The sequence below is a fragment of the Triticum urartu genome, chromosome 4 (genome assembly GCF_003073215.2).
Source record: "Triticum urartu cultivar G1812 chromosome 4, Tu2.1, whole genome shotgun sequence".
Classification (NCBI taxonomy): domain Eukaryota; kingdom Viridiplantae; phylum Streptophyta; class Magnoliopsida; order Poales; family Poaceae; genus Triticum; species Triticum urartu.
The window spans coordinates 82,988,088-83,000,618 of record NC_053025.1 but is presented as its reverse complement, the minus strand read 5'-3'; the positions used below and the strand labels follow the sequence as shown (position 1 = coordinate 83,000,618).

Below are 12,531 nucleotides of genomic sequence, written 5' to 3'. Positions count from 1 at the left end.
GAAAAGAAAAAGAAAATGAAAAACAAGATAGAGATCTTATTGATCTGAAATTTGGGGATCAGAAGACAGTGTAGCCATGTATGAATGATAACTCTTGGCGAATCAGATCATGGGGTGATATATTGACATAGATCAAAAGGTATCAAGATATAAAGTGAAATGTTCGATACAAACAATACATACCGTTACATGAAATGAGTGCCAAAGCATGTAACTTAAACAACACAAACGGTACAGAGCACGGTCAACCAAAAACACATACGGCACAGAGGCCTCCGGAAGGCAACGGACACCAACCAATCTTTGAGGAATAAATTTGCTACAGTATAGAAGCACCGACCAAATGTGCCGGGATTTCACAAACTTATTGGAATGATTAAAAGTGCGATGCAGTTGGACTGGATGCACTCCAAGAATGGCACTGCAGAAAGAACCCGACTTGCCGCATCTAAACACGAACCTCTGGAACATGTAGCATCTTCGGATGCATTCCTTCAGTGTCCCATTGAGTTCTGAAATCCTTGTGCAAATACAACAGCCAGAGCTTCTTAAGGGAGCGAAGGGATTCAATGCCTTGAGGGACCTTATCGAGCTTCGACATTGACACAATATACAAACCTTCAATGCAGGGAAGAGCGCCATCAATGATTTTTAGCTCACTGACATCAGGCATGTCCTTCAAGACAAGCGTCTTCAGGTTGGGAAAGGAATCTGCAGAAAGAACCAAAGTTTTTGCACTGCTCATGTTGTTGAGTCTCAGATATGTGAGGTTCAGCATGTGCGGTGCCAGCATCCCCAGTGGATCTTCTCCAAGGTGACACCAGCTTAGAGATAGATACTTGAGGTATTTCACATGGCTGAGAAAGATCGGGCAATTTAATGTCCCCATGGCCCATTGTCCTCTGATAATCAACCTGTGCAGATATGTAGAACTTGGTTTGAGAGCCTCGAAACAGAGTGCCTCATTCTCATCCCTTGCAGAAAGAAGCAAGGTCGAAAGAAGCGGCATAGTTGACAGCGTAGAAAACAGATTTGCACAATGAGCAGCACTAATGTTATCAATCCACACACTTCTTAGTTGCATCAGTTTCTTGAGTTGCTCAGCCAAGTCAAAGCTGGACTCCATAGTCTCCAGAGTTTGCAGTTCTTCCAAGTTGGACAGCTCTTTAGGCGCTTGCACTCCAATAAAGTACCGGAACTCCATCTGCTTCTCATCAGCATATCTATCGGCTAAAAGGTGCCGCAGCTTCTTTATCTTAACAATTCCCCGTGGTAGCTTCCGTATTCTGGTTTGCTTGATATCTAGAGTGTGGAGGTTAGACAGATTCTCGATAGAGTCGGGAAGTGACCTGACCATGGTGCGTCGTAACCCGATGTAACGTAGATTGAACAGAGACCCTATTGATGTTGGCACTTCAGTGACTTCAGAGCCTTGCAGCTCAAGAACAGTAAGGTAGTTAGATTCAGACCAAAATGAAGATAACATGTTAGCAGAGGATGAAATTACTCCAAGGGATAATACTGTTCGAAGATGTGGAAGTTCAACTTTCAGTGCAGTCTCGTCAATCCATCCAAGTAATGACAGACGACGGGTATCCTCATCTGGCTATTCCAATGTAATTGTGCTGTAACCACCCACTGAAGCAAATCTCTCTTCTTTAGCGACAGAAATAGCTAGTTTACGCACAAAATCTTGCATCCTACAGGTGCTGACCCTACCGAGCTCATCATTCTCCACAACTTCAAGCATATTGCGGTGGATCAGTTCGATGAGATTTCCCTCAGCTATCACCTCTGGTGTGTTCTTTTCTTTACTTAGCACAAAGCCTTCAGCAACCCACATCCGTACGAGGCTCTCTCGTGACATGGGGTAGCCTTCAGGGACTAGACTGCAGTACACCAAGCAGTTTCTGAGGTCTCCTGATAGGTCATGGTAGCTCAAATTTACAATGTCCATGACATGATCATTGGTTGATACCTCTCAAAGCTGATTGTATTTTTGCGTCCAAGTGTCTAACCGTTGTCTTAAAGACAACATGCCGCCAATGTTAACAATTGCTAGCGGGACGCCATGACACCTGTCAACAATAGAAGTAGCAATCTGCTCAAGATCCTTAGGGCACATGTGGCCCTTCTGGTTGTATAAAGCCCTTCTGCAGAAGAGGCGATCTGCATCAAGCTTACTCAATGGCTGGAGCTCAAGGTGACGGGTGGGAGAAGAAATTCCGGTGGCATGTTCCTTCCGTGCCGTAATGATGATCCAACTTCCTTGGAGATTCTGCAAAGCATCATGTATTTGGAAGTATACAACTTGATCCGCAACGTCATCCAGTACAATTAAATATTTTATATTTTCAAGTCTCTGTTGTATATCCTTTTTCAAGCCATGGACATCTGTTGTGTCAATGCCTTCTGACAATGGTGTTTCGGCGTATCGAATTTCCTCAATAGCGCATCAACGGTGTAAACCTGTGATACATTGATCCATGCATGTGCAGGGAATTTGAACTTTTCACATTCATAAACATTTGAAGCCAGGGCAGATTTTCCTAACCCACCCATGCCTGATACGGTTATCACAGTGTTCTCTGGCTCTTCAGAGTACAACCATCCGGTCAGCAATATCCTATTGTCTTCAGTTCCTATTAGATCTTCATCTTTGATAAAATCTGGGATGCTGTCTTCGCAGGGTTTCAACCACTGATCTTTCATTTGCATAACTCGCTTGATCTCCTTGTTTACCTCAGTCACCTCATCCACGATTTCAGTGAAAACTTTGACATAATGAGTTGCTTTGGTGGCGAATTTCTTCAGGAACCCTCCTTTGAGCTCAGCAACATGGTATGAGCATTTATCCATTACATCCTCCACACGATAAGCCAATTTACGGACCTGCCCAATCCAAGTCTTGACAATTCCATCAGTGAGTTGTATTGTGCCTATTTGTCTTACTACAATGCCCATCTCTGACAGTTGCTTCCCTATTTCCTCAACTTGTCGTGGCAGTTTCTTGATACTGGTAGCCTTTTTAGAGAGATTAGCTATGATAACCATGTTGTCTTCATCGCCTAAAATGGAGTTAATCTTTGCCAAAGAAGGGAGTACCACCTCGGACATTTGTGCTGGAAAACAACGACACAAATCATATTAAGTGGTAGAAGAACAAATTCCATACAACTTAGCTCATGCAGACATATATGAACAGGAATATTCTCTCATAACCACCTTCTATCATACTGTATCAATCTATTTATCAAAGAGATCATTCCAACCATTTGGCACGATTTAAGTGTTAACACTAACTCTAGAAGTTGTTTATAAACAGTTGATAGGAATATGTTTGATGTAACCATGAATGTGTGACCATTTATTGAAAGTTTAGTCGAAGATGACTTCTCCAAAACTTTAACCAAATCAGACAATGTTTCCCAACGCCAGCCGGTCAGCCGCTGAACCACCAACAACACTTTGATCCTTCACAGTGTCACACAAAACCAGCGTCGTACTTTTCAAGAAAATGTTTGGTTTGAACTAGATATGTAGTATGAATACCTGGCTGCCTTTGATCCCAGAATGAATTTGATGACCATGAATATAAGAAATTCTGGTAGCAACAAAAAGAATTAGTAATGTGCAGAAAAAGCAATACAAGATGACTCAAAATGAATGTTGCAATGCGCAGGAATGTGGCAAAAACTAGAGAAAAATATACTTTTCGTCCCTCAACTTTCGGTGAAGTCTAGATTTGGTCCCTCAACTTCAAAACCGGACAACTTGCACCCCCAACTACCGAAACCGGACAAGGTTCGTCCCTGGACTCGGTTTTGACCGGTTTTTGGTGTTGACTCACCCCGGTTTTGACCGGTGCTCATTCATATTCCCGTAATTTTTTTATATCTGTGAACTTTTTGAAATTCACGTACACTTTTCAACTCCGCGTAGTTTTTTCAAGGTCGCGTATTTAAAAAAAATAAACATGCCTTTTTTCAAATCAGCGAACTATTCTGAAATTCGCGTACTTTTTTCAAATCCATGATTTTTTAACATTTACGTACTTTTTCCAAATCCCCGTATTTTCCCAAGTTTGTGTAATTTTATCAAATCCAAGTATTTTTCAAAGCCATGAATTGTTTCTGAAATTCGCATACTTATTTCAAATCCACATGCTTTCCAAAGTCTGCATTTTTTTTCAAATCCGTGTTGCTTTTATAATCCATGAACTTTGTATGAAATTCACGTACTTGTTTCAAGTTGAAATAATTTTTGAAATCCACATATTTTTGCGCAAAAGAAGTCCATATCCGCGTACTTTTTTCAAGTTCGCATAAAATTTTCAAATTCATGAACTCTTTCAGAAAAAATGTACTCGAATATGAAAGGTGCATCAATTTTAAAAAATTAGATGAACTTAAAAAATAAATGAACTTTAAAAAATATGCATATTTGAAAAAGTACATGAACTTGGAAAAAATTACACCGATTTAAAAAAAGTACACACATTTTAAAAAGGTTCACGTATTTAAAAAAAGTAACCGAATTTGAAAACAGTACGTGGACTTGGAAAAGGTAGGCAAATTTGAGTCGGAACGGTCAAAACCAGGGTGGGACAGCACCAAAACCGGTCAAAACCGTGACCAGGGATGAATCTTGTCCGGTTTGAGAAGTTAAGGGTGCAAGTTGTCCGGTTTTGGAGTTGAGGGACCAAATCTAGACTCCGCCAAGAATTGAGGGATGAAAAGTATACTTTTCTCCAAAAACTATTGTACTACTACATCTACGGTGTTGGAGAAAACGTCATACAGAAAGATCTTTATTTTCTTGAAAATAAATACTACCCTCTGTTACACAAATAAAGTGAAGCTACATTCACACACTCTTTAGAATATAATCTAGACCACCAGTTTCTATTATAGTATATGTATAACCAAGAAAGTTATAATATTATGAAAAATTGACATAAATCTACGATTTTTTTTAAGTTTCCAACCTGATTATTTTCAGCTAATTATATTGGTATTAAATTGTAAATTGGTTATATTATGAATAGCAGTCATGATCAATTTAACAACACTATTTTCTTTTGACCAATCTTTTTCTTTTGCCTGAGAAGATATTTATTGGAAATATCTTACCATGTGTTAGCAAAGGGTGGAGGAACATAAATACCTATGCATATCTTAAATTTATAAATAGTTACAAGTAGGATCACACGAAAATTTACCTCAGAGCTTGTCTCTCTTTGCGCCTTAGACGTATCATGATGCAGTTCACTCGGAGCATTTTGTGCCTGTTCAAACAACCAATTATGGATACTTCAGCTCATCTTACAAAATGCATTGGAGACATACACCAGTTCTCAGGATTAAGTTTGTAGACGGTGTCATGGATGGCACGAGAGTGAACTTACCTGTGGTGATGTACTCATGCCAATTTCAGTATAAACCCCCATACTATCGGTTTCATTCAGTCCATTGATTATATGCTGTGTACTAGATCTCTTCATCGGGTTGCAGCCAGAGCATTCTATTCCTATCTCAGCACATACTTGTACCTGTTCTGATGTAATCATGCCAGTTTTGGTATAACCCCCCGTACTTTCTGTTTCAGCGAGTCTATTGATTATATGTTGTGTACTAGGTCTCTTCATCGGGTTGGAGTTGGTGCATTCAATTCCTATCTCGGCACATATTCGCACTTGTTCCAACTGTATGCTGCTCTGTGATTTCTCCAACCTGTCACTCCATTTTTGAACTACCTACAAATTGAAATTGTGAGTTATCTAAAGAAGCACACTCTTTTTAGATATGAAATTCAAGTATGTAGTACTGTAGGCCCATACACAAAGTTAACAAGCTTTCACAAAATCGCATCAATTAAGACTTCAAAATAACAACAAAATTCATCAAGAACTTAGGGTCAGTTTGGATGGAGTCCTGGGCTCCATGCCAGGCAAACATTGGTGTCGCCTGAAAATGCAATAATTTCTGCCTGGCCAGGCACGGTGGGGATGCGGTGTGCTTGCTGTCCTGGACTGAGAAAATATGTACTATGCTTTTGGTTGCAATGGCAAAGGAATTGTGGATCATGTGATCAAAATAAAAAAGGACAAGATCAGAAAGAGGAAAGCAATTGTCTGGTGCCTAGGCATCTGGGCGTGCTGCCACGTACTGTACCAGAGAGAAAACCAGGGTACCTACCAAACAGACTCCAGGTGCACTTCAGGCAGACGTTCAAGCCATGCAATCCAAACTGACCCTTAGTTTGTGCGCGCCCCTAATTTCTTCTCACATATCAAAATAAACTAGGTCCAAATTCAATAAACAAAGAAATATTTTTTTTGCGGGCATAAATAAAGAAATATGCATCGAAATAATGGTTCAACACTACAAGTAGATGGATGATGACAATGTTCAACCACTTCCCACAAAAAAGAAATAGCTGGACCTTCTTTTCGTTATCACACACATGGCATGTAAATTTGCATTTTTGGGTTTATCAAAAGGAATATTTATGCATGGAAGATACCTTTCTGGAAATTACTCATCCGACAAGTAGTTTGATGCCTCTTGTTTCCATTTTCAATATCTTTAATACTACGGACATGGAGTATGTGTTCCGGATGAACAGTAAAATCCAAAAAAAAGTGCTTTTGGAATCACTTTGGAACATCAATTTTGTTTTTTTGGCCCACACCTCGACAAATGCAAGTTCATCATGAAAATTTGCATGCATGCAGACAAAACATAAATGTTTCTTGCCAAAAAAAGCATTTTTTTAAATTACTATTTTTTGGATTTTACTATTCATCTAGGATCACTAGAGCTCGGGATCACATGAGTACTTTCGTAATACTACTAGCTAGTGGTGTCTGTTAGATGCTCATTTTTTTTTTCATTTCTCAATGTCGGTGTTATCGTGATGGTCGGGAAGTCGGGAAGAAATGTTGTTTTATCCTTGAGCGCCTAGTTTTCGCTAGCTAGCCGTTGTTTGATGTGTTGAATGAATGTATTTAGCAACGAGAAAAGAAAGGGCTGAATCGTCAATAGAAAATTTATTTGTTACTAATAACATGTTAAACCATGCTCTTAAAAATACACCATTTGCACTAAGTTGTACATATAAAATCATGATTTCAATCTGCCTGTTAATGTGTGTGATTTTGAAGTGCTATATATTGGTGCAGCATGATAAGGCTTACATATTTACTTCAACGTGTCTTTCTCTTCCAAATATAGGATGAAGTTCAGTAGAGTTCTGGGTGTCCACCACCCACCAGAGGTACAAATCCTTTTTTTTCCATAAAGGATGGATTTTATTAGCTCATAATGAAGCATCAAGAGGATACAAACACAATAAGCACACACCTGGCCTCTGCATAACTAGGATACACACAGCCAACACCAACACACACAACACGCCAGCAAATAGCAAAGTCACACGCGACCAAAGCTATGCGTAGGCGATGAAAAATAAAAAACCCAAGCGATCATATCCATGATCAGCAAATTACGACAATGACCATATCTGCACCAACTATCTCATGACACCACACGGACAACGAATTTTTTCAACAGCAACGCCTTCAGGAAGGGAGTAACGCTCATGCACCATCGTCACCGGATCCAACAACAAATGCTAGAATCTAGATTTTCACCCTGAAGAATCAGTCCGAGCATAACCGAACAATGCTTTCAACAAGGTAACGATGTAAGAAAAATATCGCCATTGCCAGGTATAACAATTGGCCAGACCTAGGCTTTCACCCCGGAGCTCGAGACCGGGTGCACAAGTAGCACCACCATCGAAGTCACTCATGTGTTGTCGCCACCACTTCTCCACGATCCCAACAACTACATGCGATGTGATTGATGTCGTTGCATAACCATTCCTTTGTGTCAAGTCGCTGCCCATAGTTTTCATTTCACCGTCGAAGTCAACAATTAGCCTGGAAAATAGACGTTTTGATGACCGTCGACATCGTGGAGCCGTAGGAGTCGCTGCAGCACACAACCAATTGGATATGGATCACCGCAACCAAGCTATCCAGATATGAATCAAGGTAGTCACATCGGATCGATCACGAAGGACGCCAAAGCTGCGGCTGCCTAACAACAGACCTGGCCGCCGCGCCATCCGCATGGACGAGGATTCCTGGACTCCCGCGTGGCCGCGGCAGCAGTGAGGGCAGTGATGACCTGGGCAGACCGAGCTTCCCCGCACCAGCCATTAGCCGGATTACCATTAGCCGTCGGTCATGCCCGTCCGAGGGCCCCACCCGCACAGCACAAATCAGGGGCCAGCACATCCAGATCCTTGGGCGGGACCGCGGGAGGACGACGCCCAGGCCACACGGCCCAACGACGCCGCGCGCCGGCGACGGGCTACGATCCAAGCCACAGCACAGAGCCCACAGCGGCGAGCGCCTCCGCCTCCGCCAAACAGCTCCATTTGATGCCGTTGTCCTCTGCGCTCGCAGAGAAGGTAGGCTGGAGCCACCACACACCCTCCACCTTCGGTGAAAGGGCAGCGCCGCCGCCGCCGCCACCTGCGGCCGGCAACGACGGCAGCGAGTACAGATCTTGGAAGGATGTGCTGCTGGCTAGGTTCGTGGGGGCCTCCGGAGTCGCCCGAACGTGCGACCCGGGAGGCAGTTTTCCTTCTATCCCACCAGAGGTACAAATCCTACTTTTCAAGTTTTCATACATTTATAATTCCGTAGGCTCTCTTAAGTCTTTCGGTCAAATATATGGTCCATAATGTATATTTTACAAAAAATAAATGAGTGATATTATGTCGCGTCTAAAAATAGAAAAACTACAATGTAGAAAGTAATGCATTAGTTTTGAAGTCGAGCTCTTTTCTGAAAGAGGACCCAAACTGTTCTTACATCATCAACATCGTGGTACCCCTTCTTTCCGGTGAGTATCTCTATAATTATCACACCAAGACTGTACAGATCAAACCGGTACGTGATTACACCATTAACGAATTCTGGTGCCAAATATCCACTGCATAAATAAATATCCATATGATTGATTAAAATGAGCAAGGGAATACAATGCTTGTATAATTCATTGGAAAAATGAAGCTTGACTCTCAGAAGTCTTAGCAAACTTACAATGTTCCACACATATTCGCAGTAATAGCCCGGCTTTGCTTTTCATCAAAGCGTCTTGATAAACCAAAATCAGCAATTTTTGGTAGCATATTATGATCCAACAAAATGTTTGGAGGTTTAAGATCCAGGTGAAGAATTCGATTTTCATGGAGGTAGTGTAATCCCTTGCAAATCCCATTGATTATCCTGTAACGTTTTCTCCAGTCAAGTCCACAAGATACATCTATGTGGAGGAGAAGAGAAAGGTGGTTCAATATCATTTCACATTCATTCAAACCTTAAATATTTTGAATGGCCGGTAGTAGAAATAATATGTAAATTAAATTTTATTCGCCATATGATCCTACCAGTGATATACTTATCGAGAGTTCCGTGGGGTAGATATTCAAAGCAGAGTAATCTTTGTTGTACATCTGCCATCACAAATTTTCCATCGTAGCTTTCAGCTTTCCCTTGTGAGTCAGCACAATATCCAATAAATCGTATCACATTTTGGTGACTTGCCTTTATCAGACATTCAACCTCTCGGTGAAATTCTTTCTCAAACATAAATGGTATGGATATCCTCTTCACCGCAACGGCCGCCCCATTCTCAAGCATTCCCTACATTTGCAATAATTTGCATGCTATCAACGAAAGTCTCGAGATCAACTGTGGTTAAAACTATGACATTCGAGAGTTGACGTACCTTATAGACCACTGCAAATCCACCTCTGCCAATTTCCCGCTCCTCAGAAAATCCATTAGTGATATCTTCCAGGAGTGATAATGGCAGGGCCTTCGGTTCTGCCTTTTCATCACGTAGCATGCACTCCAGGTCGCTTCGTGTAGGAGTTGAATGACGATCCATTTGGAATTATATGCCACAATATCCTGGAAAGTGAAAATAAGAGCAAGCTTATTAAATCACTGATTTAAATAAAATGGCCGTATGCATCATTCTAATGCAGAGGCTGGAAGATGTCCTCCTTTTCCAAAATAAAAAATAAAAAAAATAAATCACTACTAGTGTGCATATGAAATGTATAATCAACATAAAAAACATTTTAAGTGGCCAGAAAATTGTTGAAAGGTAGAACCCCCCCTCCCTCGCGTCGCCCTCTTGAGGATGACTCGGGGGCGACCAACCCCCCCCCCCCCCCCCCCCCCCCCCCCCCCCCCCCCCCCCCCCCCCCCCGTCCGCCTCCTCCCCTTCTTGATTCCTGTCCTCGCCGCCGCTGGAGACGGGCGCCGGGTCCCCCGCGCGGCCGCCGATGAGGGTGGCGGCGAGGCCCTCGGCCGTGACGCCGCTCGGGCTCGGGCCTAGGGTTTGAGGCGGTGGCCTCTGCTAGTGAGGGCGGCATCGTCCTGGCGGCAGGCGGCGCTAGCCGGAGTTGAGGGCCGCGTCTACTCGACCGCGCGGGCGGCGAGTTGGCGGTGGACGCGGGCGCCGCGTGGAGGGATCCCCTACTGCTCTCCTTCGCCAGATCTGAAGACGGTGCCCCCATGCTGCTACTTCCTCCTCGTCAGTCCGGCCGGATCCGGTGGCGGACTGCGCGGATGTGGGGTTGGGAGCTCTGGATCGGAGTAATTTCTTGGCCGGTTGCGGCGGCCACGACGCCGGCGGCGCTCCATGCGCTGTTTCCTTCTTGAAGGCGGCTTCGAGATCCAGCTCCCTCTTCCTCGTCCCCCCTGCACCCGGGTGAAAACCCACAACTTTGGTTGGGCAGCGGCGGTGCCCGGCTCTGTCACCTTCTTGAAGGCGCCGCTTTGGGTCCGCGGGGAGGTGGGACAGCTGCAGCGCGTTCTTGGCATTCCTGATGGCGGCGGTTCTCTTTATTGGCGTCGCTTCGCCATGGCGGTCGGCTGGTCCGGCTCTCGTGGTGATTGTGGTGCTCAACTCTTCGCCGTGTCTTCTCTGGGGTGCTCCCGTCCCGTTCAGAGAGGCTGGAGGTGGAGCGGCTTCATCTTGCACGGAGCTTCGGTGGAGATGTAAAGTCATGCCTGTCCGACAGATGCTACGCTTTGTCATGCCTGGTCGGCAGGTGCTACGCACGACAGATCTTTCAAAGACTTCAAGTTGTGTCGGTTGGTGGTACTTGGCAGCATGGTGCTGAGGTGTATCAGTGGCGACCGTGACGTGCTCAGTTGTTTGCGCGCAGGGAGGAGGTGTCGTTGGGCGCCGTGGTGGCATCGACGATAGCTGGACCGAGCAAGGTTGATGCATCAGTACAGTTCTGGAGATGGAGCGGTGGCAGTTGGCGGCGACGGTCTCTGAGTGCACGCCGGATCGGTGAGACCCATACCCGGCAGGCGTCCTGGATGGGACCTCGGGTCTTAGATGTTAGGTTTGGCTGCGATGTTTGTTTAGTATTAGGCCCAGGCTATCTGTGCCCCTTCATTAACTGGATAGAATTGCTTAGACGGCGGCTTTAGGCTTTCTGTTGTATTACTTTGTAAGGTCTTATGAGAATAATTAATAAAGTGGTCGTATGCATCGCCCAGATACAGAGGCAGAGAGTCATCCTCCTTTTTTTAAAAAGGAAAAGTTTGAAGAAAACAACCTACGGACGAGGCCTAGTTTTCCTCTTGTGTCCAACCCCGCAAAATCAACCTAAAAACAACATAAACGCACAGTCCTCCCTCAAAAATAGTATGCATAGAGAAGACTGCCGGATCAACTTTAAGGTGTTAAAAGTGATCTGCAAAGTACCGAATACAGCCAATAAGTGAATGAAAACAATCTACCCTCGTCGTGAATTAAACCTTCAGAATCGTCGCCGGATGAAGTCAACTGGTGCGAAGAACCAAGTCGGCGGATGTTTGCTGATTCGGAAAGGCCCGATATTCCTTCGGTGCAAATGGATAAAACACCCGGGCTTAAACCACGATTTGGCGAGCAGATGCAGAAAACTTGACAAAACTGCAATCGCTTGCGAAATAGTTCATCAGAGGAGCCATAAGATGTCCATAGATCTGCTAGAATTCATGACAGAATATGCAAACCTCGTTGTGTGGCTGACGGCAGTGGTTGACGGCAGTGAAGCGAAGCCTGGTTAGTGAGGACCTGGATGCCAAGGTCAGGAGTGCCCCGAGGGATATGATTGATCCGCTGTATGACCACTTGCTTCATTCTGCGGTCTGAGAATTTTAGCCACTTGTCTCTTCGTTTATTCTTGTATTAATTGCAACTAGAAGTCGACTCCGACTCTTTCAAAGTTCAAACACATGGGCATATGGCATCCAGTCTCTAGTCACTATCCTCACCAGACACGGCAAGCCATAGCGAGGGCATGTATGTGCCCACCGGGGCGAAGCCTTTTTCGGTATGTGTCCACCGGTAAAATGACATGGAGAAGTTTAGGCACAGCTTGATAGGTACCAGTTGATTAGAGTTCGGGTTACATGAATGAGGTACTAGCTACGAAGGAACG

The 12,531-nt window shown here is 44.0% G+C and overlaps 2 protein-coding genes and 1 pseudogene across 3 annotated transcripts; 1 reads left to right on the top strand and 2 right to left on the bottom strand.

The window, feature by feature from the left end:
- Positions 1-448: 448 nt before the first annotated feature.
- Positions 449-3,117, bottom strand: LOC125550795 (annotated as a pseudogene).
- A 4,250-nt stretch (positions 3,118-7,367) lies between these two features.
- LOC125550798 lies at positions 7,368-11,601 on the top strand. Its single transcript, XM_048713889.1, has 2 exons — positions 7,368-8,673; positions 11,260-11,601. Exons 1-2 carry the CDS (start codon positions 8,191-8,193, stop codon positions 11,317-11,319), a joined length of 543 nt encoding a protein of 180 aa, XP_048569846.1. The 5' UTR covers positions 7,368-8,190; the 3' UTR covers positions 11,320-11,601.
- Positions 8,716-12,249, bottom strand: LOC125550796 (cysteine-rich receptor-like protein kinase 26). Of its 2 annotated transcripts, none has more exons than XM_048713888.1 (6): positions 12,104-12,249; positions 11,846-12,020; positions 9,807-9,991; positions 9,466-9,721; positions 9,119-9,341; positions 8,716-9,008 (listed from the first exon to the last, which is right to left on the bottom strand). In XM_048713888.1, exons 3-6 carry the CDS (start codon positions 9,966-9,968, stop codon positions 8,837-8,839), a joined length of 813 nt encoding a protein of 270 aa, XP_048569845.1. In that variant the 5' UTR covers positions 9,969-9,991; positions 11,846-12,020; positions 12,104-12,249; the 3' UTR covers positions 8,716-8,836. The 2 variants fall into 2 exon arrangements, with proteins under 2 accessions (XP_048569845.1, XP_048569844.1); XM_048713887.1 differs by having other exon boundaries at positions 11,864-12,020.
- Positions 12,250-12,531: the final 282 nt, after the last annotated feature.